The sequence below is a fragment of the Monodelphis domestica genome, chromosome 3 (assembly GCF_027887165.1).
Source record: "Monodelphis domestica isolate mMonDom1 chromosome 3, mMonDom1.pri, whole genome shotgun sequence".
Lineage (NCBI taxonomy): Eukaryota > Metazoa > Chordata > Mammalia > Didelphimorphia > Didelphidae > Monodelphis > Monodelphis domestica.
In genome coordinates this window covers 56,292,383-56,318,168 of record NC_077229.1, presented here as the reverse complement: position 1 = coordinate 56,318,168, position 25,786 = coordinate 56,292,383, and the positions used below count along the sequence as shown (strand labels likewise).

The following is a 25,786-nucleotide window of genomic DNA, read 5'->3' as shown; positions in this document are numbered from 1 at the left end:
AAGGAGAGGGAGGGGGAGGGAAGAAAGGAAGGAAAAGAAGCTTCTGCAGATCATGTTTTGAAAAATCCCATAAATCCCATCTTGTATTCAGTCTTTCTCCTGGTATAAATTACATAAGAAAGTTTCTCACCACTTCTCCCTCCCCACATGCATTCAATGTCTACAGGCTGAACTTCCAGATGTACAGTAGTCTTTCCATGCCATAGTCACTGAAGACATTTCTTGAATCATCCCTGTTTGTTGGCTCCCAAGGTGTATAAATGAGAGAAAGGGCTGCTAGGTACTGTGTGGTACAATGGAAAGACTAATGGAAAGATTAATCTTTAAATCCCTCCCTGGGGGGACAAGACTGAAGACAAGACCTTTAATCTCCCTAAGCCTCAGTTTCCTTATCTGTAAAATAAGAGAGACTAGATAGAGACAGGAAGAATGGAGTTCAAATCCAGCCTCAGATACTTACTAGCTAGCTGAATGACCCTGGGCAAATCACTTTACCCTGTTTGCCTCAGTTTCCTCAGCTATAAAATGAGCTGGAAGGGGCAGCTAGGTGGTTCCATGGTTTGAGAAGCAAGCCTAAAGAAGGAAGGTCCTGGGTTCAAATATGACCTTAGACATTTCCTAGTTGTGTGACCCTGGTCAAGTCACTTAATCCCCATTGCCTAGCTCCTTACTGCTCTTCTGCCATGGAACCAATATACAAATATACAACATTAACTCTATTCTTAGGAGGTACGTGTGTGTGTGTGTGTGTGTGTGTGTGTGTGTGTGTGTGTGTGTGTGTGTGTGTGAACTGGAGAAGGAAAAAGCAAACACTCCAGTATCTCTGCCAAGAAAGTCTCCAAAGGGGTCACAAAGTCAGACACGGCTGGAAACAATTAAAAAACAACAGATGACTTTTAAGGTCCCCCGGTTTATGGGGGTTAGGGAGAGGTAGACTATCATGATCAAAGTATAGGATCTGAAATCCTACGATGACCTGGCTTCAAATTCTGCCACTTCCCCCAGTAGCCTTTACTTTCCTCATCTGTAAAACAAGGGGTTGCTCTCAATGGTCTCCAGGTTCCATTCTCTGAATGTGTGTCCCTAACAGAAGACCCTGAGCGAGGACACAAAGGGCTGTCTTGCTTATGGGTGAGGAGAGGAGACTGCACCAGCCCCAAAGAAGGAAACTCAGGCTAAGGACTGGGATGGTATGTCAGGGAAGTGTCAGAACTGTGTATCTCCGAAGGAAAACACTCATTTTAATTAGAGGGCTCTAGTTCTAAAAATGTTGCGAATTGAAAGGCCAGGCAGCTTTAGAACAATGGGGCCTGTTTAATCAGCCTCATTCCTAAAGGCGTTCAGACAAAGCTTTCTTTAAAGGCTTAATCTGTAGCAAATTGGGCTTCTCAAGAAGGGAAGGGTAGATTTCTCCCAGTTTAGCAATTCAGTTGAAAAAAAAAAAAGCAACATTGTGTCCTGAAGCTATAAAAATGTTTAAAGCTTTCTCTTAAACAGGCTCAGTGATGTTTTCCCTTTCATGCTATCCACCTCAACTGAGCTGAAGAAGAGTAACTTTCCAAAGAGCACTTGATCTAATTCTTTGGACTTCATTTTTGAGGGGGTTTGAGGGGAAGAGAAAGAATAAGGGAAAGAGGAAAAAGGAATTCCTGCATTTAGAGAGAGCTGCCAGGGCTCTGCAGAACTATCAGGATCATTGACATAGAGATGGAAGAAACCCCAGGGAACAGCAGGTGTGACCCCCTCATTTTATTGTGTTGGAAACCCAAGCCAACAGCTTGTCCATGTGACCACAAGAGCAACAAATCGCCCAACTAGGATTTGAACTCAGCTCCTCTGACTCCCAATCCAGTTCCTGAACCTATGTGTAGCCCTCTGAGCATCTCCTTTCTCTGCTTCCCTTCAAAGGGCCACCTCAAGGACACTGAGGGATCCTAGGTTCATTATCGCGGGGCAGAGATCAGCCAGATCATGCCACTGGACATCCTTCAGGAAGTACGGGATGGGGCCCACTCTAAGTGAGTCTTTGTGCTCTCAGCTGGGCAAAGAGGTTGAACTCCTTTCTTTAGAGCTGGCTTTGATCAAGAAGCCAACCTTGGGGCCAAAATCGAAAAGGTAAAATATGTCCCCTAAGAGCCACCGTCCACTCAGTGCCATTCTTTGCTATAGAGATGCTAAAATTGATGACCGCGAGCCCAAAGCAGAGTACGTGTGCCACTCTCCTCTTGGGCTTCCTTCCCTAACGAAATGCCTCTCCTAACCAGTCAGGAGGGCAGCTCGGTAACTGGAGCCCTGGGCTAGGAATCAGGAAACTCATCTTTATGAGCTCAATTCTAGCCTCCGACACTTAGGACCTCTGCGTGCCTGGGAAGTCGTTTCCTCCCAATCTCCTCTTCCCTAATGGGAGGGACTCATATCACACTCCCCAAGGAGGGCAAAGCTAGGAAGAATCCATATATGCCAAAATATTTAGAGCAGCACTTTTTGTGCTAACAAAGAACTGAACACAAATAGGGGGATGAGACATTATCTGGGGAATAGCTGAACAAACTGTGGTATATAGATGTCATTGAATACTACATGGACTAAGAGATGAGGTGGAAAAGTTGAGACAGATGGGAAGATCTGCATCATCACAAGGATAAAGCACTAAAAGGAAGATGAACTCCATAACTGCAATGATCTCCAGCCTCCCAGAGACACCATCTGATCCACTGGCCTTGCCATCTATCTCTCTAGTGTACCCTTAGGACTGCTGGACCTTCTGCCCTACAGCTGAATTTTCTTTTTATAGGTTGTAGATCTAATTGGGACAGTTAGGTGGCACCTGGAGAATCAGGAAGACCTGAGTTCAAACGTGGCCTCAGACATTTACTAGCTTTGTGGTCCTGGACAAGTTACTTAATTCTATTTGCCTCAGTTTCCTCATTTTTAAAATGAGATAGAGAAGAAAATGGCAAATCACTCCAATATCTTTGCAAAAAATACCCAACCAAATGGCTTCACAAAGAGTTAGACATAACTAAAATGACTGAACAAGAGCAAGAACTCCTCTAATTAAGGTATGAACAACCTAAAAAGTATTCTGTCTTGCAGCAGGGGCTGTCTCATGCTTTTTTTTCTATTTGTATCCCTAATAAGTACTTAATAAATTTTTTTTCTTTAATTCCTTCATTGAGATATTGGTCCCAGAACAGATAATGAAACATGTCTCCCTCTTCTAGGCAAAAGGAGTGGGGATCTCTGAAGGCAAAATGTTGAACAATGTCAAATATAATTATGACAACAGTCATTTCTGCTTAATTGTTTTTTCTTATTGAGAAGAGAGGATTCCATTCTGAGGGTTGTGAGTATGAGGCTATATCTGGAAATGATTACAACGTAAAAGGCAGAAAGCAGAAAGAGCACTTTTAAATTTTTATTAATTTTTTAAAACCCGCATCTTCCTTCTTAGAATCAATACTGTGTATTGGGTCCAGGGCAGAAGAGTGGGAAGGGCTAGATAAAGGAGGATTTTTTTCTTCTTTCTTTCTCTCTCTCTCTTCCTTGCTTCCTTCCTTCCTTTCTTTCTCTTTCTTCCTTCCTTCCTCCCTTTCTTTCTTTCTTTCCTTCTTCCCTCCCTCCCATCTCTCATTCTCTCTCTCTCTCTCTGTCTCTCTCTGTTTTCCCTCTCTCTCCCCCTCTCTCCCCCTCTCTCACTCTATTTCTCTTTCTCTCTCTCTCTTTCTCTGTCTCTCTCTGTGTCTCTCTCTATCTCTCTGTCTGTCTCTGTCTCTCTGTCTCTCTCTCTCTCTGTCTCTCTGTCTCTGTCTCTCTCTCTCTCTCTTTCCTTTACCTTCTCTCTTAAAAGCAATACTGTGTTGGTTCCAAGGCAGAAGAGTGATATGGGTTAGGACAATGATGTTATGTAACTTGCCCAGGGCCACACAGCTAGAAAGCATCTGAATCCAAATTTGAACTCAGGACCTCCTGTCTCTAGACCTAACTCTTAATCCAGTGAGCCACCTATCTACTCTCAAACTTTTTTTTTTTTGAATGAAGGTTTTGGGCTATATGATCTAGATAAAGGTTATATGGCTACATCCTTTCTCAGACACTTTTAAGCTAGGTAACTCTGAACAAGTCTTTTAGTTAGACTGTGAGCTCATTAAGGGTAAGAATTTGCACTTTTGCCTTTTTTATATCTCTAGCACAAAGCATAGTTCCTGGTACACAGTAGGTGCCTAAGAAAAATTTTTGTTTCTTCTATAAAATGAAGAGATTTGACGATCTCTAAGGTTCTGTCTGTCTCTAAATCTGTGCTCCAATGATCTCTAAGCTTCCTTTTCAGCCATGTATATGATCTTAGGATTAATAACCATGTAGTGTATGTTTAATAGATACTTTATTTCTCTAACTAAACATTATGATCCCCACGTGACAATTGAGGACATTTAGATTAAGAAAAAGTATAAGTTCCCAAAGTCTTAAAGTTAGTCAATATCTGAGCCTGGATATGGATTCAAATCTGGATCCAAGTTCAGACTTCTAGCCATTAAACCTCTTAGCTTTTTAAACAGGGCATCATTGATGCCTTCCAGGAGTTTGTTCTCTCACAAAGGAGTTACGACCAACAATACTTAAGTAGAGTGTTATATAAGAGCAAAGGGTAAGTCCACAGATCCTGTACTAAAAAATTTGATTGAAAAGAGATACCTATTAGCTGAAGAGATAAGAAAAACTTTTTTTGGAGAAAAGTGGCCCTTTTTTAACAAGTGGAGAGATTTGGTTCTGGATGGCCCACATAAAATGTCCAGAGTTCATTTAAGAGGAGAAGCCAGCTTCCAAAAAGCTCTTGAGCAACTCTCAGAGCAGATCCCCAGAAAAGCTATCCCATAAAGTCAACCAAACACCATACTCTGAATAAGGCAATAGTTATCATTCCTTACTTGAGTTTTTCTCCGTAGTTGTCCATGCTGGAAGATGCAGAAATGATGCAGATCACAAGTGGAGAGCCTGTAAAAAAGTAAGGCAGAAGAAAGTATGTGTCTTTTTCTTTCATTTTCATTACTTCAATAATTTATTCAGCAAACATCTACTAACTGCCTGCTTGTTATTCTTCAGTTTCTCTGACCCTCCATGACCACATTTGGGATTTTCTTGGCTAGGATACTGGAGTGGTTTTCCATTTCCTTTTCCAGCTCATTTACAGATAAGAAAATTGAGACAGAGTTAAGTGGCTTGCCCTGGGTCACACAGCTAGGAAGTAGCTGAAGCTAAATTTGAACTCAGGGCTTCTTGACTCAAGGCCTGGAGCTTTATTCATGGTACCATCTAGGAACTCACCCCCCAAAGCTGTACCATAGACAGAAGAAACACAACACTGTCCCATGCCTTCCAGGTGTTCATAATCTATCTGGGCATGGACAAGATATACTCATGAAATAAAATTATCCCGCAGGAGATGGCTATGAGCTAAACAATCAAAGAATGAGTAAGAATTTATGTTAAGTCAAGTTAACAAACATTTATTAACTGTGTATCAGACATGGTGCTAAATCCTGGGGATATATAGAAGGAAAATAAAATAAACAGTTCCTTCCCTCAAGAAAATTGAATTCTAAATGGGAGAACTGACATACAATGTACACAATCTTAAATAATACACATACAAAGCAGGTACGAGGTACTCCTGGGGGCCATGCCTCTATTGGCTGGGAAGTACATGAAAAGTCTCCTATGAGATGTGCCATGGTGGAATGGAGTTTTGAAGGAAATCAGGGATTCAGAGAGGCAGAGGTGACAAAGAAAAGCATTCTGGGAAGGGGGGAGAAGAGAATACCAGGGCATCTAAGCTGAGGAGGCATTATAGAGAAGATGGAAATCGGAACAAAAATCACTTTAAAAAAAAAAAAAACCTTGCCTTCTTAGAATTGATTTGAAATATTGGTTCCAAGACAGAAGAGTTAGGCAGTAGGGGCTAAGTGACTTGCCCAGGATCATGGAGTTAGGAAGTGTCTGAGGCCAGATTTGAATCTAGGTTCTCCATCCAATACAGGTTCTCTATGTACTGAGCCACCCGGGTGCTGCCCTGAAAGGGTACTTTCGGCAGCCATGCTTTGAGCTTTCAAAACTAATACTCTCTAGTTAGTCAGGAGAACAGAATTAGTGACATCCTAGCCCTCTCTCAAAATCAGCTTCACGAAATCCCACTATTTTTATTTTATTTATTTATTTTTGAGACTGAACTTTTCTATTATTGATCAGCAGGGGAGCTTTGACCTTTTCTGTTTCCAAGCTGGCACAGTTTGTCCCTCCTTAGGCAGCCTGGCAGCTCCCCTGCTCTCAGGTGCTCATCATCTTGATACCAGGCAATGCAGATATCCCATGGGCTTATCCCAACTGAACTTCCAAGTGAAAACAGCTTCGGCTTCTTTGGTAGAAGGGAGGACAAGAGTACCTACCATGCCTGGCCAGAAGCTTCTATGGAAATTTATTTGTCTTATTTCGTGTTCCTTCCTGTCTACTGGGGAGAATCCCTGTGTATTCCTGTATCTGACTCAGGTCAGAGATACCATGCAGTCTGCTGCTTGTTGCATTCCCTTTGTCCTTGGGAATGTGGTCCTTTCACGGAAGCTGGCTAACAGGAGAGCTCTGCAATGATACATTTCTGGCACAAATGCAAACCTTCACCTGTCAGTTTGGGGAGGGCCATGGGAGGGGTGTTGATGAGTCACCTCCTAATGAGCTGATTACCTATCAGAAATGACTTCAAAAGAAAAAAAAGAAAAAAGAAATGGCTTGGGAATATCAAGGGAGGAGCGAATAATGATCTCCTAAAAACCTACTTATTGGGAGCAGCTGGGTGGTTCAGTGGATGGAGAAACAGACTTAGGGACAGGAGGACCTGGGTTCAAACACTTCCCAACTGTGTGCCCCTGAGCAAGTCATTTGACCCCATTGCCTATCCCTTACCACTCTTCTGCCCTGGAACCAATACATAGTTCTAAGGTGGAAGGTGAGAGTTTAAAAAAAATTCTACTTATTAAGCTGCCTGATCCAGCTTGGGTGGTCTCTGGTCATGAAAGAGCCATGGAGACCTATATCACTTTATCAGTTATGACACTGGTCTAACCAATAAACCAGACATAATCAACAAGCTTATATTCTTACACCCAAAAAAGCAGTCTCTCAAGTTAATTTTAATCATCACACTTCCAAAAAAGCTGTTAGAAGAGGTAGGTAGGTAGCCCAGTGGGTAGAGCATACAGGCTGGAGTCAAAAAGATCTGGGTTCAAATATAGCCTCAGACACTTCCTAGCTGTATGACCCAGGGCAAGTCACTTAACTTCAATTGCTCAGCCCTTACCACTATTCTGTTTTGAAATTAGTATAAATTCTAAGACAAAAGGTAGAGGTTAAAAAACAACAACATGATGTTAGGACAGCATGATATAGTGTTCCAATCTAGTTGAATAGGAGAAAAAATTAAGGAACTAATATGAAGTATCTGGAAAGGGAAACAAGAGACAGATAATAAGGGGCTTTAAATGGCAGCCTCCTTAGGCTTTTTCATGGTGAGCCAATTAATATTTTTGAGCAGGAGAATCACATGATCAAACCTGAATTCCTGTCACTTTCTATCTCTGAGCATCAATGTTCTCATGTAAAAATAATAATAAACATATATAACAATAAAAATCTTCATCTCCCTCTCAGGTTTCTTGGGAGGAAAGTGCTTTGTTATCACAAATAACCTCATATGTAAATGCCTCGTTAATACTTGGGCCAGAAATCTGGTTTCTATAAGGGAAGCATTTTGGAGCAATCTAGGCTTATGAGAATTCTTGACATGGCCCTAACTCTTGAAGGAAATGCAAAATCTTCTTCCTTCAAGCCTTTGCATCTTTTGAGTGACTGGAGGGCTGCTGATGCTGCCCCAGAGAGAAATTCAGCTGGGTTGAGGGCTGGTAATGGATTTTATCACTTGGTTGAGTGCCTAAGACAACAGTTATTAGCTACAAGGCACTGGATAGAAATTGCTGCAATTTGGGTGTTTTTGTTATTGTTAGTTGATTTCTATAAACTCATATCACCCACTGTTTCTCAGCTCAAATTTTGGGTCTTATGAATGTGTATGTTGGGTTTTGTTTGCAGAAAGGCTGGGGAGGCCTGAGAAACATTGAAGGCTTTGGGGGAGGATTTGCCTTGGATTAATAGCCTTTTTTATCCCACTTCTGATCTTTTCTTCCCTTTTTAGTTTTCTGCTGGATCATACAAGTCAACTTTAGTAGGTCTCAGGGAATGGCTTTATTCCCCAGATATGAGCATCAAAATCACAACATGTTCAAGTTAGAAGGGACAATGGCAGACCTCTAATCCTGAATAGGAATCTCCATTCTAGTGTCCCTCCCAAGGATCAATGGATCTATTGCAATTGATTCTTCCCAAGTGATCTCTTCCCTTCTCCAATGTACCAATCTACACAGCTTCCAAAAAGACATTCCTAAAGCACAAGTATGATCATCTATGTCACTCCCCAGCTCAATAAGCTCTAATAGTTCCCTCCTTAGATCCATGTTTATGCCCCTCACAAGTCTGTTCCACCTTTTCACTTATTCCATATTCCAGCAAAATTTGCCTTTGTGCCATTACTCACGCACAACATTCTGTCTACATCTCCATGCCTCCTGCCTATAATCAACTCCTTCCTTGCCTCTCCTTCTGAAATCCCTAGCTTCCTTCCAAGTTCATCTCATTTCTATCTGAAGACCCTTCTGATTCCCCATCCCCTGCTTCCTCCACTCCAAGATATTCCTCTTGCTTATAATCTTGTATTTAATATATATATACATATATATTTGTGATATATTTTTATATGCCTAGGTTGACCTCAATGACAGAATGTAAGCTCCTTGAGGGCAGGAAACATTTCATTTTTGTCTTTATATTCCCAGTGCCCAACACAGTGCCTGCCCCACAGAAGCCCCTAAATATATGCTTACCAAATAATTAATTGATGGATGTCATTCAGTTTTTGCTTGAATGCCTCCAATGAGGAAGAACCCACTTTCCTTTGAGGCAATCCATTCCACTTTTGGACCAACCTTATTGTTAGGAAGCTTTCCCACTCCCATGACCCTCCAAGAGTGAACCTGAAATTTCCATTATGCAACTTCTATGCACCCTTGGACCCCATCCCTCTACACTTCATCTGGTTCTATCCCCCGGGGCCAAATAGAACAACTCTAATCTCTCTTGCTCATGAAAGTCCTTTATTTTTGTCCATCATTCTTCTTTACTCTGGGCTAAACAGTCCCAGATACTTCAAAACATCCTTAAATGACATGGTACTGTGTTGATGATTGTCCTTTAGATGTTATCCAGCTTACCTCTGACTTTTCTAAACTGTGGTGCCTGGAACTAAACACGTGGTCAGACCAAAACAGAGGACAGCAGGATTATCATCACCATAGTCCTGGGAGCTAATCCCCCTTACTAGACTACGAGCTCTTTTTTATTACAAATAATTTCTCATTCATCACAGTGCCTCATCTGGGACTCAGCACCTAGTAGGTGCTTAATAAATGACTCTCCAAGAGAATAGGGTCAACTAGAGCATAGGCAATAGGGTAAAATATAGACTAGAGAGTAAAGAAGAGCAGAGAGAGTGACAAAACACACTGAATAACATTCCAGATCAGGAAAGACCTTGACAGACTAGAAAAGTGGCAGAATGTAATAAGTTGGAATTTAATGAGGACAAGTGTGAATTCTGGGAAAGCAATGTAATGTGCAGGATAGAAAACTAGCTCAGTCAGGAAGACTTGACCTTAAGTCCTGTCTCTCATATTTGACTATTTGATCTTGGGCAATTCACTTAAATCCCTATCTAATAGCCCTTTCTCAATCCTTATCCTTTTGGACCTTTCTGTGACCTGGAAACTGTAGATAATTCTCTTCTCCCTGATACTCTCTTCTTTCTAGGTTTTCATGACACTGCCATCCACTGCTTCTCTTCCCATCTGTCTTATCAATATTTCTCACTTTTCTTGAGCTTTATCCAAATCATGCCTACTAATTGTAGGCATCCCTTAACGCTTTGTTCTAACTCTTCTCTCCTTCTTATACATCATTTCATTTTGTGATCTCTTCAGCTCTCATAGATTCAATTATCATTTCTATGCAAATATTCTCACATCGATTTATCCATTGCTAACCTCTCTCCTGATTTCCAGTTTCACATTTCCATCTATCGGATATCTCAGACTAGATGTCCTACAAACACATTAAACATCACATATTCAAATTTGAACTCATTATCTTTCTCCCAAACCCTCTCTTCTTCTTAACATTATAGTACTGACAGGGACACCATCATATTCTCCATTATCCACACTGAAAAACTTCATGTCATCTTTTATTTCTCACTCTCTCATCCTCAATATCCAATCAGTTATCAGATCTCTAGACACTGAGGATAGAAATCCAGTGAATGGAAGAACCCCCATTCACAAGAAGTTTATGTTCTAACAGGGGAAATAAGAATATGTATATACAGGTTGTATAAAATCCTTTGAATTTGGTATCAGGAAGAGGATGTTGGACTTGGACATGGGAAGAGCTGTATTCAATCCCTCCTCAGACTTTTATTAGCTATTGTACCCTGGGCAATTTAAAACCCCTCTCAGAATGTGTCCTTATCAACAAAATAAGGTTAGACTCAATGACCTCTAAGGTCCAGCTCTAACTCTATAATCTTAAGATGTCTCCTTTTGGGATATTAGCATTCTTTTTTATTTTGTTTCCCATGGTGAAGACCAAGTCTCTAGGGCTGATTCTTTTAGGCAATTGAGCCATGCCTTACTGTTTGAGGTTTCCTAGAAAGAGATGAGGTTCCTGGCCCCATCACTTACTATAGCTACAAGTCATGATTTTTTCTAAGGCTAAAGGAAAATATGACCTATTGTATAGAAATAAACCTGAGCATTCCTCCTTGTGTGTTTCTTTGATTTCATTTTCCTGAAACCCTTATTCCTCCACATAGGTGGCTGCACATCCCATATCCCTGGGAAAATGATATATATATTTATATCCAGAATGTTTAGCTTGACTAGCTAACTATTTTAGTTTACAGAGGAGAAAAACCAAGTAGAGCATTTGCTGTCAAGTTAGTAAAATATATGCAGATGGAATGTGGTATAATCAGTCTTTGGCTCACTGTGAACACACACAGTCAACAGCCCTAAACACACGATTTTTCCCAATTGTTACAACAGAATATTGAAACGTAAACCAAAAAGAAAAAAAAAAGAAAGGAAAATGCTCTCAAATACACTCTGCTATTGTAATTCAGACATGTTGCTCTCCAAATAAATATGGTCTCTAGACATTTGGGGAAAATAATTCTTGTAACTAGGGTAAATCAGAAGGGAATAAAAGAAGTCTGGTTGTGTATTTCCTAGAGATTCATTATCTAAAGCTATTTGTTAAGTCTTTGACTTCTAGTTCAGGATCATGGGATAAGAGAGAATAGGGCCTGAACCTGTCATTGTATTGGAACTTCAGGAGAAAGATATTCCTTCTTTCAAGGCAGAAATGCAATTTGCAATAGATAATATTTATAAGACACTTTAAGATTTGCTTAAACACTACTTCCCCTACTCTTACTCCCTTACTACTTACATAATCTTTTTTGGGAAAGTCACTTACTTGATGTCCAAAGAACTGCTTCTCTACCCCAGCTCTACTCTCAACTGCCAGATCTAACTCTCTTTTAAGGCTAGAACTGCCAGAGATCACACCCCTCCAGGTTGTTTCCTGCTTTGATTATTTTTTTCTATGTCAACTCCACGCTAAAGTGTAATTTCTCCTACTCAGTAAAACGTTCTGTTGTGATAAACCATGGCCAGTGGGAGGTGGAAGAAGTTCTCTCCCCTCTATTCCTATTGCCTACTGTCAGAGAGGCACAAGAGTCAATGCCTCTCAAGAGCTTAGTGCTTCCTTCTCCCCTGTGGCCAGAAGTCAAACTCGTTCTAACTATCTCTACTGCCTGCTTAGAGAATTTGTTTCATTTTTAATTTTTTTTTAAATTTTATGTAATTGATTAATTCAGAGTATTTTTCCAGGATTACAAAAATCATGTTCTTTTCCTCCCCTCCCCCTCAACCCCTTCCCATAGCCCACGCACGATTCCACTAGGTTTTACACATGTCATAGATCAAGATCTATTTCCATATTATTGATATTTGCACTAGGGTGATCACCTAGAGTCTACATCCCTAATCACATACCCATCAACCCATGTGATCAAGCAGTTGTTTTTCTTCTGCATTTCCGTTCCCACAGTTCTTTCTCTGGATGTGGATAACATTCTTTCTCACAAGTCCCTCAGAATTGTCCTGGATCATTGCATTGCTGCTAGTAGAGTAGTCCATTAAGTTCAATTTTTTCACTTTTTTAAAGGTTACCAGGGCTATGGCCAAGTCTTCTGAGCCAAGGGCTCTCAGATGCCCTCTAATTCTCTCAAGGAGAGCTTCTTCACAAGTCATAAAGGGGTAACAAAGTGAAAGCCCTTCTTTTTACTTCCTTAATGACATTAACATCTTGTTGTCCCCATTAACTATCCCTCACTTTCTATAATTTCATTAACTCAGCTGGGAGTGTGTATCAATGGATCAGCAGTTTCATGATTAGTTCCACAAGCCACACACACACACACACACACACACACACACACACACACACAATTATCCCTTCCACATTGAGGGGGTTAGGAGCACAGCACCCTATGATTTGGAAAATCCATATAAAAATTCTGGTCCTTCCTTTGTACCAGAGAAGTCTGAATTTTTTTCTTTCTTCTTTTCTGTAATGGTGTGTTGGCAGTACCTTATTGTAAACTTTGGGTTAAATATGTATGTTTCTAAACCTTTTCTGTGTCATCTGCTGGCCTTCTAGTGCTGTCAATGGCTTCCCCCAAACACTGCCCTCACCCCCGCAAAATTCCTATTTAATTTCTTATGCTGATCACCAATATATAAAAACCACAATGGGGAAAATTGCAATATGACATCCTCTACTAGAGAGTATAAGCTCCTAGAGGGCAGGATGAGGGCTTATTTATGTTGGTAGCTTACACAGTACCCATGGAGGGCATACTGTGGATATGGAGAAGGAAAAGGAAGAGGAGAAAGAAGAAAAAAAAGAAGAGGGAAGAGGAATGGAGGGAAGGGAAGAGAAGGGACAGAAAGGAAAAAAAGAAGTTCTGGGTTCATATCTTAACTATGTGGCCTTGGGAAATTTACTTAACCTCTTTAGGCACTTTTAGATCTATGTCCTAGGAAGAGACAGTAAGGAATATAGAAGGGAAAGGAGGAGAGGAGTAGGAACAGGAATAGAAGAAAAGTTAAGTATCTTTGTAGGTTCACAGAATGTTAATGTTTAAAAGGACCGTTGAGGGCATCTAGCCCAAATTCCTCATGTCATAAATGAATAGGCTGAGACCCAGAGGAAGCCAAGGTCATGCAGCTAGGTAGTGGTAAAAGTTTATGATGCCAAAATCAATGTTCTGACCTAAAAAGTCTACACTTACCACCAAAAGAATCATGGCACTCACCTGAATTAAAAGGAAAGAGTGAGAACTCTTTTGTTTGTTTTTTTCTGGAGTGACTGCCTTGGGAGTTCTGTTTGATGGACTAGAGGTAGTCAAAGGGATAAGAGATCAAAAAGTTCGGGCCAAAAATTCTATACTCCTCATATATGAATATATACCACTGAGCCTTAATTAAAAGAGGATGACAACCAAATCTAACATTTTCAGAACAATCACATCCAATCATCCCTAGACTCCAACTTAGGCAAAGTTGTGAAATTTTCAGCTCTGGGCCAAAAATGGAAATCTACATTATGAAATCAAGCCATGGAGATGGGTTTTCAATATGGAGAGTGAGTCAGCTCACTGACTGAACAGCAATTCCTACTCACTTCTGAAATGAGGACTCTACCACCCTGAAAGAGGGGAATAAAGCATCCTTCAATGTTTGGCTGCCAATCTCCTGGCTCAGCAGTCACCCAGCAACCAAAGGACAAATGAAGAAGGAGAGAGAGGAGAGGGCCTGCCAGTCACTCCGAATGCAGAGACTGAGAAGCATGACTTGACCTAGGAGCTAAATTCCTCACCCCACACACCCCAGAACAGGGAGATTTCCAAGGTTATCCCATAACCAGATAAAAAAAATAACCAGAGTTCACTCCCCAAATTGAGACCCTCTCAGCCCAGTGGAGGTGTTGTACCCTGAATTAGAGCTCTTGTGGTTTCCTCTCCATTTGGGTCCCTTGCCCAGCAATAGCTATTCATCAGGCTGACTACACTTTTTCCTATAACTGGATTTTTATACTGTGATTCAACTGTCTGAGTGTCTGTCTTCTTATAAGTAGACTGGGGAGGAGGTTGAAGGTTGAGGGCATCTAATGTGGTTTGAAGGAGTTTAGGATTGTCTCAAAAGGGAATCTGATTCAGTGAGACGACTTCCTGATTAAGCTATGTGTCTCTGTCTCTTTCTCTCTGCATCTCTGTCTCTTTCTATCTCCTTCTCTCTATATCTGTATGTCTTTCTTTCCCTTCATCTCTCCCCCTTCCCTTTCTTTCTTTTCCTGTCTCTTCCTCTCCTCTGCCTCTCTGGCTCTGTTTCTGTCTTTTCCTTCTCTCCTCTCCTCCTACCCCCTCTCCCTCTCTCTTGTCTATCTCTTTTCTTCCTTTCTCTTTCCCTCCCTCTCTCTCGCTCTTCCCTTTCCTTGTTTTCCTTTCTTTTCTCCTCTTTCTCTGTCCCTCTCTGTCTCTCTCCCTCTCTCTCCCCTTCTCTGCTTCCTTTCTCTTTTCTGAAATGAGAATTCCAGAATGTCTCTGTCTTTCTGTCTCTTTGTCAATCTCCCTGTCTCTCTCCCCCATCTCCCCTCCCCGTACAGACACACACAGAAGCAAACACACACCTCCCAGATGTATCATTCAACACTACAATTCACAAATACTCCATTGTAATAATAACTGGCATTTGCATTGTGCTTTAAAGTTTGTAAAAGACTTAATAGGCCTAATCTCATTTGACCCTCCCCCAAACCCCTTAGAGATGGTCACTGGGGAAAGTTTCAGAAAGAAGTGACTAGCCCAGAGATATCCAGCATCTAAGTGGTGGAAACTGGATTCCAACAGTTTGTCCATCCCTACATTCACTGTAGTCTACTACCTTTATAGAAACGGTGGGGGGAGAAGTGGGAACACCCATCAACTGCTTGTTTTTGCATGAATTAGACAAAGGTAATAAAGTATCATGGAGACAGAAGGCAAAGATTTTCTTGATGTCCACAACTGATAGTACATGCAAATATGTATGTATATGTATATGTGCATAGATATGTATACATACACACATGCATATTAGTGTTTATATGCACACATACATTATACAAGGATATAAGTGAGTTTAGTATTCTGATAGTGAAGCTTACATTCCTTTGAGCTCCATAAGTAGATCTCAGAATCATTAGCAAAGAGAAAGTAATTAAATTCATGGGAGCTGATGATCATACCAAGTAAAATAGTAGAGAAGAAGAGAAGACACCGGCCTTTAGCATTGATAGCCTAGATGAAGATTCAGCAAAGGAGACTGATGGAGAAGAAGCCATTAGACAGACAGAGAAAGAGCAAAGACAGAGAAGCAACATGGAATTCTAGAGAAAAGAGGGCATCAAGGAGAGAAAGGCAACCCACAGCTTTAAAGACTGCAGAAAGGTCAAGGAGAATGAGGATTGAGAAAAATCCACTAGATTGGGCAATTAAGAGATTATTGGTGACTTTGGAGAAGACCATTTCAGTTGAATGATGAAATCAGAAGGCAGATTATAGAGTTAAGCTATTACAGGGAGAGGAAATGGAAGCATTATACATATATAATTATATATTCAAATATATTCTATATAGTATGCATTATACATAATTATATGCTATACAATATATGTGCTGTATTATATATAATGTGCATTATGTATATAATTATATACTATACAATGTGTGCTATATTATATATAGTAGACATTACATATAATTATCTACTATACAATTTGTGTTTATTAGATATAATATGCATTACATATAATTACTATATATATGCTTATATATAATATAGATTACATATAATTATCTACTATAAAATGTGCGCTTTATTACATATGGTATACATTATATATAATTATGAACTATATTACATATGCTATATTATAGATAATACATATTACATATAGTAGTAGTAGTAGTAGTAGTAGTAGTAGTAGTAGTAGTAGTAGTAGTAGTAGTAGTAGTAGTAGTAGTCTCTCGGTAACCAAGGATGATGATTGTCTTTGTGCATTTTCATCTATGGTGTATAGATGAGTGTGCACAAAGACACTTGTGCATGAAGGAGATTTAAGTGGAAAAGTTGCTGCACAGAGACAGTCCCACTCTCTCGGCGTTGGAAGCCTGGGTCCATTGGCACGAAAAATCGTTACACCTAGATACTTCCTCAGCTGCATTGGATGGCCATGTTGTCTTTTGTGCTCCAACACGCCCTAAGCGCTCCACAGTGCTTTGCTGCGTTGCCATCTCAGTCGTTGAACTATATACTACATGTATATATTATATTTAATGTATATTACATATAATTTTCTACTATATATGTGCCATATTATGTATAATGTACATTATATAAACTTATATAATATATCATATATTTCTATATTATAGATAATACACATTATATATACTTATATGCATATGTGTGTAAATGTGCTATATAATAGAATTTCTGGCTATAATTATATATACTATATCACATAGAAAGATATTTATATATGCCTATATTCTCTCCCTTGATTTAATATAAACTTTCCCCTTTGAGGGAAGGATTTGAGGACAGCCATATCTGACATTGTGGGGGGCGGGGGGACAGGGTAGGATGGAGAAGATCAAGATGAGTCCAACGACAAATCCAAGGAAGAGGGGAATCAGAAAGCTCCAGGCCATAGAAGAGTGCTTCAATGGTCTCTCTATTGACTATGGTGTTAGTTGCCTCACTAAACATTCAACTTTCCCAGCCAAGAAAAAAAAAAGGATTACCCAAATTTCCTATAAAGGGCAAACATTAAAGCCAATGTAGGACATTCTGCAAAGAAGAAATGGTGCCTTTTTTTAAAAATAGGAGATTGATATTATGCAGAACCATCTCACAAGTGTTCTCAGTCAGCTTTCAAATTCTTGTTATAATTAATAACAGAAAAGTGAGAGCCTGGAGCTGCATGCAAATCAACCTTTATTCAGGCCCAATGCCAACTGCAAACCAGTCGGAATGAAGGATGTAGTTCATAAGCCTGTAATGAAATTAATTAATGGAAAGATGACATGAAGATAGATTCCAGGTTGCTCAGCTGTCATAACCCAAGCCAGTTCTTTTCATTTGTATATATCTTGCAGTCTCTATAGGAAGCTAGGAGAAACCACTTACCAGTGCCCTCTTGGATTAGGGACAAGGATAATGTGTGCTCAATGGACAGTTTCAGCACCATCCAAATGACCTGAATGTGGTCTACAGTGTGAGTTCTAATTTAGAAATTCTCGGAGAGATGGATTCCATCGAACCATAGAGTTTCAGTATTGGGAAAGGCTTCAGAGGTCATCTAGCCCAGACTGTACCCAGAGCATAAATCTCGATAACATTGCTGAAAAGTGAGTGTCTGACCTTTCTTAAAAACCCCAAGTGATGAGTAATGAATGAATGAATGAATGAATGAACATTTAATTAGTGCTTACTATGTATCAAGTTCTGTGATAAAAGGACAACAGTCCCTGTCCTCAACATTCTAACGGTGGGAGACAACATATACAGGAGGAAACAGCTTCAGGGAGGATGGAAAGGTCCTCTGGTCCTTAGGACTCAGCAGCAAAGATGGAAATCTCTCTTCTTAAATGTCATTTCCATTAATAAAACCATCTCCACTTGGAATGTTAATTCATCTGATAGTGCCAAGGATTTTGTTAGTGAGAACCTTATTTTCTGGGTCTTTGATAGCTATGGCTGATGAAGAAGTAGGGAATAAAGCATTTGCTGGTGGGGATCCCATTACTTCAGGAAGCAACCCAATTCATATCGGAACAGATCAAATTGTCAGATAGTCCTTTATACTTAGATGGATTTTCCTTTCATTAGGGAAGTTTGTACCCCTACTCCACAATTTCCTAATCAATCTAATTTTCATCCATAGTCTCAGCAGACATGGTCAGGAAGGCCTGAGGTCAAATCTGAACTTAGATATTCCCTAGCTGCTATAACCTTGGGCAAGGCATTTAACTTCTGTCTGCCTCAGTTTCTTCATCTATAAAATAGGGATTATAATGGATTGTATTTTCCAGAGTTGTTAGGAGGATCAAATAAGATAATACTTGTGAAGCACTTGGAAAAACTTAAAGTGATATGAAATGCTGTTATTATGATAATGCCCAAGATGTTTTATATATATATATATATATATATATATCCACCAGAAGCTATATGGTCTTTCCCTCTGGAAATTACTTTGTATTGCTTTTCATATAATTTACATTTACTTAGTTGTAAGTATATACTGTGTGACCCCAGTGAGAGTAAGCATCTCAATGGCAGAGTCTGCTTTTTGTTTTGTTTTGTTTTATCATTCTCTCCCTAGTGCCTATGGCAGTGCCTTGAACATAGTAGGCTCTTTATCTCTCCTTTTTAAAAAATTCTTGCTTCATCTCTTCTAGGAATTCTAGTTGAGTTTATGTCAGGTTGTATTTTTCTTGGAAACATTGCTTGTAAATATTTTGGAATCCTCTTCCTCCTCTGTGTTTGTGTCTTGAGCCTCCCTGACATCATAATAGCTCATTATGGTGGGGGGTTTTGTTTATCCTTTTTTCCAGTCTACTTCTTGACCCTGGACTTGTTAGGGCTGCATTCTGTCATACTTCTGAAAGGAAGGTCTGAGCTGGTCCTCATGCTGCTTTCTCGTGGGTATTATGTTGTTAACTAATTTAAAAATTCTCAGAACGACGGATTCCATCAAATTAAAAAATCTTGGTATGGAGAAGACTTCCGAGGTTACCTCACTCAGCTGTGTCTAGAACATAAATCTTGTCAACAATATCAATGACAAGTAGACATCTAATCTCAGGGTTGGGCTGAGGGTCTGCAAGCTTTCAGTACTTCCAAAGGGATCTGATTCAAGATGAAATCTGTTTGCTGCCCCTCGTGTTTGAGTTCTGCAAGTAACAGAACAAGGTTTGAGCAAGAACAGGTTGTTGCCACCAGCTAGAAAACCCCATTGGTTCAAGGTGCCAAAATTGTGAATTTCCCTTTAGTCTGGGATTCCTGCCTTGGTTATAGGCTGGGATAGATGATGGAAATGAGACTTTGCCCTAATCTGGGGTCTAAGTTAAATAACTGCTTCTGAACATTCTTCTTCCTCTATCTACCGCCAAGTCCACCCATGGTTTGCGACCACTCTGAACCTGTCCCTATCATAGTGCCCCCAGTATGGGTCTAAGGATGGCCAGAGCTGGGAATGGGATCTCTTCTTACATGGATGTTTGTCCTGGGTGCTGAAGTGCTCGGGGTGGTGTGCTCCTGGTCCAGCTCTATCCCTAGGTCTCCACTGTCTACAGACCTTCCCCTTGTTCCCTCTTGAACCAAAGTTCAGACTGAACACCACCATTTCTTCCAGTGGATCCTCACAGGTCATATCTATCTGGCATAGAAGAAAGAGCCTGGACATGGCATCAGGAGCCTTGGGTTCAAATCCCACTTCCAGCTAGGTGGCACATTGAACAGAGCACTGGGCTTGACATCTTGGAAGACTCATCTTCCTAAGTTCAAATATGGTCTCAGACATTTACTAGCTGGGTGACCCTGGGCAAGTCACTTTACAAAAGAGTAAAAAAAAGCCTCTGTTTCCTCATTTGTCAAATGAGCTGGAGAAGGAAATAGTGACCCATATCAGTATATTTACCAAGAAAGCACCCAAAAGAGGTCACAAAGAGTCACACATGAATTTAATAACTGAATAACAACAACTGATCATAGTATCAGGAGACCTGGGTTCAAATCCCAGAACATAATCAGGCTGTGTCAGTGAGTAATAACAAAAGTACTAACTGACATTAACCCAGTGCTTTGTATCCATCTTCTCATTGGATCAACACAGCAGCCTGTGAGGTAAGCAGCACAGGTTGTTAATAGCCATGCTTTATTGATGAGGAGGCTGGCAAAAGTCTTGCCCAGCTAGTAAGTCTCTGAGGCTGGACTAGAAACCACATCTCATGATTCCAAGTTCTTCATCCACTAAACCATGCTGCATCCATGGGGACAACTGGTTGTCATCCTTCAGTCTCAGTTTCCTTATCTGTAAAATGTGGCTAGTGATATTTCCACCCTCTACCTCATAAGAGAAGAGACTACTGTCCTGGTTAGACAGATGAAACTGGGATTCTTTCTGCTGGATTAAGTTCCACAAATCACCCTTGGGCAACTGGGATAAATCACTTGAGTAGAGAATGAAGAATGACGATTGAAATCAGAGACTCTGGATGCTGACAAATATCATCGGTGCAGAAGAAAGCCATCACTGAGCAAGATTGGAGAGGAATCCATCTTAGTCATCTGGTAGCATTCTATTTGAACTTATTATTCTTGCTAACCAGGTGCTAAGTTCCACTTTTCTACTAGCAACCTGTAAAGATGTCATCATCCACAAAATTCAAGGTCCTGGGGCAAAGCTTCAATCACCTTGCTTAACAAGTCCCTTAACCCAGGCAACTCTCTAATATAGTTAAAGTTGTAGCATGTGTAGAGTTCCCATCCCAGTTTATCCTGATGCATACATACAAGAGGGTGGGATTGGCTAGAGGGAGGAGGGAAGGGAAGAGGGAGGGAGGGAAGAAGGGAGGAAAAGAAGGAGGGAGGAAAGGAAGAAAGGAAGGAAGGAAGGAAGGAAGGAAGGAAGGAAGGAAGGAAGGAAGGAAGGAAGGAAGGAAGGAAGGAAGGAAGGAAGGAAGGGAGGGAGGAAGGAAGGAAGGAAGGGAGGAAGGAAGGGAGGGAGGAAGGAAGGAAGGAAGGAAGGAAGGAAGGAAGGAAGGAAGGAAGGAAGGAAGGAAGGAAGGAAGGAAGGATGGAAGGAAGGGAGAAAGGGAAGGAGGGAGGGAGGGAGGGAAGGAGGGAGGGAAGGAGGGAAGGAGGGAGGGAGGGAGGGAGGGAGAAACAATAGAGAATTGACTCATGGTATGATATAAATAAAAGGTACACTGACTGACTAGGAACTCAGAGGTTTGGGGTTTAACTTGAACCTCATCCCTAACTATATATATGACATTAAGTAAGTGAAGCTCACAGGAGGAGGACCACAAGGAATCTTAGAAGTCATCTAGCCCAACCTCTTCATTTTATTGAAGACAGAAGTGAGGCCCAGAGAAGCCGTGACTTGCTCAAAGTCTCAGACAAATATGCTCTCTTTCTCCACTCTCTCTCCACTATAGAAATGTTCTCCATTTCCCAGGCCCTTCTCCATTCCTAACCCAGCCATGGTACAGGTTAAAGTTTCCTGGCAGCTGCCAATGACATTGGTGACTCTCTGGGTAAGTGAGGCATGGGCCCACAGGAGCCAGGAGGAAGCCAGTAGCTTCATTCCTCCAGGGTAGCCCCCACTCTGTACTACCTGGTTAAGAGCCCCAAAGCCAAGTACTTCAGCTGTTTTCTTCTCCTTCTTGCAGGTCCACTGTGGGAGCACAAAAGCAAGGGCCTGCTATTGATCGTGTTTCCTTTTTGGGCTCAGCTCAAATGCAGCATCCAGATTTCTGGGAAGGGCTGCTTTTATCCAATTTTCCAGCCCACCTGAGATGACGGATGTAGACTTGTCTCCCACTACATGAGTCAGTAATGAATTGTGTGGGGGATCGGGGGAGAAGATGCTCCTGTATCCATATCCCACATCGAAGGGAATAAGAGAAAGATAGAGTGTTCCAATGTGCCTAATTTATACCAATCTTGTTATTGGAAAGGTCCAATATTCTCCACTTTTCAAAAATGCTGAATTTATGAAACAGACAATTTGGAGAATTATGATGTGCTTTAGTTATCAAAGAGGCAGTCTGGTGTGGGAGATGGAGTGTTGGGCTCGGTGGAAGGAGGACTTGGAATCAAGGAGAGCCTCTGATACTTACTAGAAATGTGATCCCCTGGAAAGCATTTCACACTGTGTCTGAGGCAATTCCCTATCTTACCTCCCTGTCCATAGGGATTGATATGCTCTGGGAGAAGCAGGCCTGCACTAATGAAACCTTGTATCTTTCCCATGTTCACATAATAAAAGGATTGTCCTTCAAATACTTTCTCTTTCCCTCCCCCTCCCTCCCTCTCTCTCTCTCTCTCCCTCCCTCTCTCCCTCCCTCACCCCCCTCTTTATCTCTGTCTCTCTGTCTGTCTGTCTGTTTCTCTCTCTCTCTCTCTCTTCCTCCCTCCCTCCATCCCACAAATAAGAACCATGCCTCTTTAGAATATGATTGGATTATGAATTCATTAGAATATGAATAGGATTGGATTAAATGATTGTTGAGGCTGTTGAAACTCAAGTTCTGTGATATAAGGTATTTAAAAAAAAGAAATCTTTATTCATTTTACAACAGACAACATGGAAGGAGAACTGGCCTCAGAAATAGAAAAAAACAAGTTTAAGCTTCCACCATTGAGGAAAACTGGCTGTGTGTTCCTGGCTTAAACAATTAACCATTTAATTTACCCTAGGAAGCTCTCCAAAATGTTGCCAAATAATTGCTGGTCTGCAGTGGCGGGAGTTTCTTTCTGGGAGCTCCCAGAGCAATCTTTGCAAAATGTACATTCGAATCAACTTTTTTCTTTTTTAAAGAAAAAATCATTTGGGAGCAAGAAAAAGGGAACAATGTCCTGTGTGGGAAAGCAAAGATTCTGGGAAAAGATGAAGCCACTCTCTGGTAACTTCCTACATGTACGAATTAATCTTCCTTTACTAGGGGCTAAGCCTGCATCTGCTCTGGTTAAGCCTTCAGCATACCGCCATGCTTATTCTAGCTCTGACTCCCTCCTCATAGTTCTTAGTGCTCCTCCCCTCACCAAAACAACTTCTTTTCATTTATTACTGCCCCCGAGTTCTCACTCCACTCCCAGTAGAATAGCAGCTCCCTTTGGGTAAGGATCTTTGAATCCCTAGCACCTTGCACATAGTACATATTGAGTAAAAAGCTACTTAACTCAAATAAAAAATATCTCCAACTAATGGAAGTCAGTGGCATTAAATTACTTCTCCCCCTCCTCCTCCTTCTTTTTCTTCTACTACTTTTACCACTACTCCCATGACTGCTAGTACTACTGCTTCTACTACTAGCACTACCAGCACCACGGCCAGCATCACCACCACGGCATCCTGGGAGGACTGCAAGGCCGCAGGTGCTGGGACAGGTGTCTTGCTTATCCCCGCTTTTAAGCTGCTCTCTATAAATAGGCACTCTCGGGTGTGCCCCGGGACGGTTCTTAGCACTAGTAAATAAACTTCTCCCCGCTGCCTGTTGCATTGTCTCTGCGTGTTCCTTGGTGGGGTCCTTCCACTCGGACCCTAACAGTGGTTGTTCAGTCTTCTGTTGTTTTCAACTCTTTGTGGCCTCTGTTGGGTTTTTCTTGGCAGGGACACTGGAGTGGTTTTCCATTTCCTCCTCCAGCTCATTTTACAGATGAGGAAACTGAGGTTCAGAGAGCTTAAGTGACTTGCCCGGCCTCTATTATTGAGTAAATAAAACATGGAAGTAAAGGAAGGCCCAGCTGAGTGGCTCGGTGGACCTAGAGACTGGGTTCCAATCTGGCCTCAGACACGTCCCGGCTGGGTGACCCTGGGCAAGTCACTTAACCCCCACTGTCTAGCGCTCACAGCTCTTCTGCCCAGGGACCAATATGCATTCTAGATTCTGGGGCAGACGATAAGGCTGTGGTTGTCTCCAAAAGAAAGTGTGTAGGGCCGGGTTTGGATCGCCTCTTCTTGACTCTAGGCCTAAAGACTTCGCCATATTACCCTCCGTTATTTAATCATGAAAACATCATTTTAACCACACTAATCCTACAGGTTCCCAGGAGCGGCAGCAGTCGGAGGAGGCTCCGCGGAAGGAGCGCCGGGATGCATGAGGGACTTTTCAGCCTTTATGGGGGGGCTGTTAAGAGAGCTCAGCGCAGTGAGGGGGCCGCTGGGAAATCTCCAGCGTCTCCATGTGATTTCACAAACGTGAGTGAAACCATCAGTCCCTTCCAGCCCCTGCTGGGGAGCAGGCGCAAATGACCTGCCGTCCCTGCCCTCGGGGAGCATTTGTGCCTGTGGAAAGGGAGTGGGCGCCTGTGAGTGAGGATCATAATGAAGAATTTTTTAGAGTGATGTTTATAAAGTACAATTAAGCATTCTAGAGGAAGGTGGCTCCTTGGATAGAGCAACAGGCCTAGAGGCAGGAAGACTCTTCCTGAGTTCAAATCTACCCCCAGACACATTAGCTAGGTGACCCTGGCCATGTCACTTCACCCTGTTGGCCTCAGTTTCCCCTTCTGTCAAATAAGCTAGAGGAGGAAATGGCAAACCACTCCAGTTATCTTTGCCGAGAAAAACCCAAATGAGGTTGCAAAGAATCAGACACAGGTGAAAAAAATGAATGAAGAATAACATAAAGTAATCCAAAGAAACTGAGCCTTCTGTTTCCTTAAGATGTAAGAATTTGGTGTCATGGTGCTTCTCTCCCTTGAGGCCTCTGTCTTGGGCTACTGGAGGGAAGGGAGGAGACTGAGAGAGGCTAAGATAATTGTGCTTTTTTATTAATACAATTAAAATAGAATTCATTCTTACCTTCTCAAACAGGACAGAGTAAAGGCTGCTGCATTTGGAATTAGAGGGCCTGAGTTCAGGCTGTCATTGACTGCCCATCAGATCATTAGATTAGATGCTCCTTGAGGGCAGGAAGTATCTTTTGCCTTGGGGGGAGTGGGGGTATCACCAGAGTTTAGCACAGTACCTGGCACTTAGGAGGCACTTAAAAAATAATCTTGGCTTCTGGCTTAGAATCATTCCTAAAACAGAAGGTCAGTAAGGTTTGGACAATAGATGTGAAGTGACTTGCCCAGGGTCACACAGCCAGAAAATGTCTGAGGCCAGATTTGAACCCTGATTCTACTGACTCTAGACCTGGTATTCTATCTACTGTGCTACCTAATTGCCTGATAAAAGGCACTTAATAAATGCTTATTAGCTGCTTGACTGATGTATGTAATACTTAAGCTCTCTGCCTCAATTTCCTCATCTGCAAAATGAGAATGGCTGGACTATATCTTTTAGGTCCCTCCAAGTTCTGTGATGAAAAGATTCTCTCCTGGAAAGTGAGAAAAGAAAAGTCCATTCCAAAGCTTTGGATATTCTCTCATCCCAGTCCACTTTACAGATGAGAATGCAAAGGCCCAAGAAAATTAATTAGCTAAGTGTTTTGCCCAAAGTTCATTAAAGGGAATTATATTCAGGGTTGAGTATAGGGCAGTCACTAGCTGATGTGCCTTCTAGTGAGTGTGTAGAGGACTTAACAGACTGTCAGGTAGTAGGGAGAAAAGACCTCAGCCACTCTGCGGGTCAGCCCATCAATAGGCAACAGAAACTCATTAAATACCTACTATGTGCCAGGGACTGTGCTAAGCTCTGGGAATACAAAAAGAGGAGGTCATGT

General features: G+C 41.4%; 1 protein-coding gene across 1 annotated transcript in view; it reads right to left on the bottom strand.

Annotated features, from left to right (window-relative positions):
• Positions 1-25,786, bottom strand: part of ADGRD1 (adhesion G protein-coupled receptor D1) — a 505,347-nt gene that overhangs the window by 91,724 nt on the left and 387,837 nt on the right. The window contains exon 19 of the mRNA XM_056820949.1: positions 4,929-4,995. Within this exon, the coding sequence (XP_056676927.1) occupies positions 4,929-4,995 (67 nt within the window). The remainder of the gene's footprint in view (positions 1-4,928; positions 4,996-25,786) is intronic.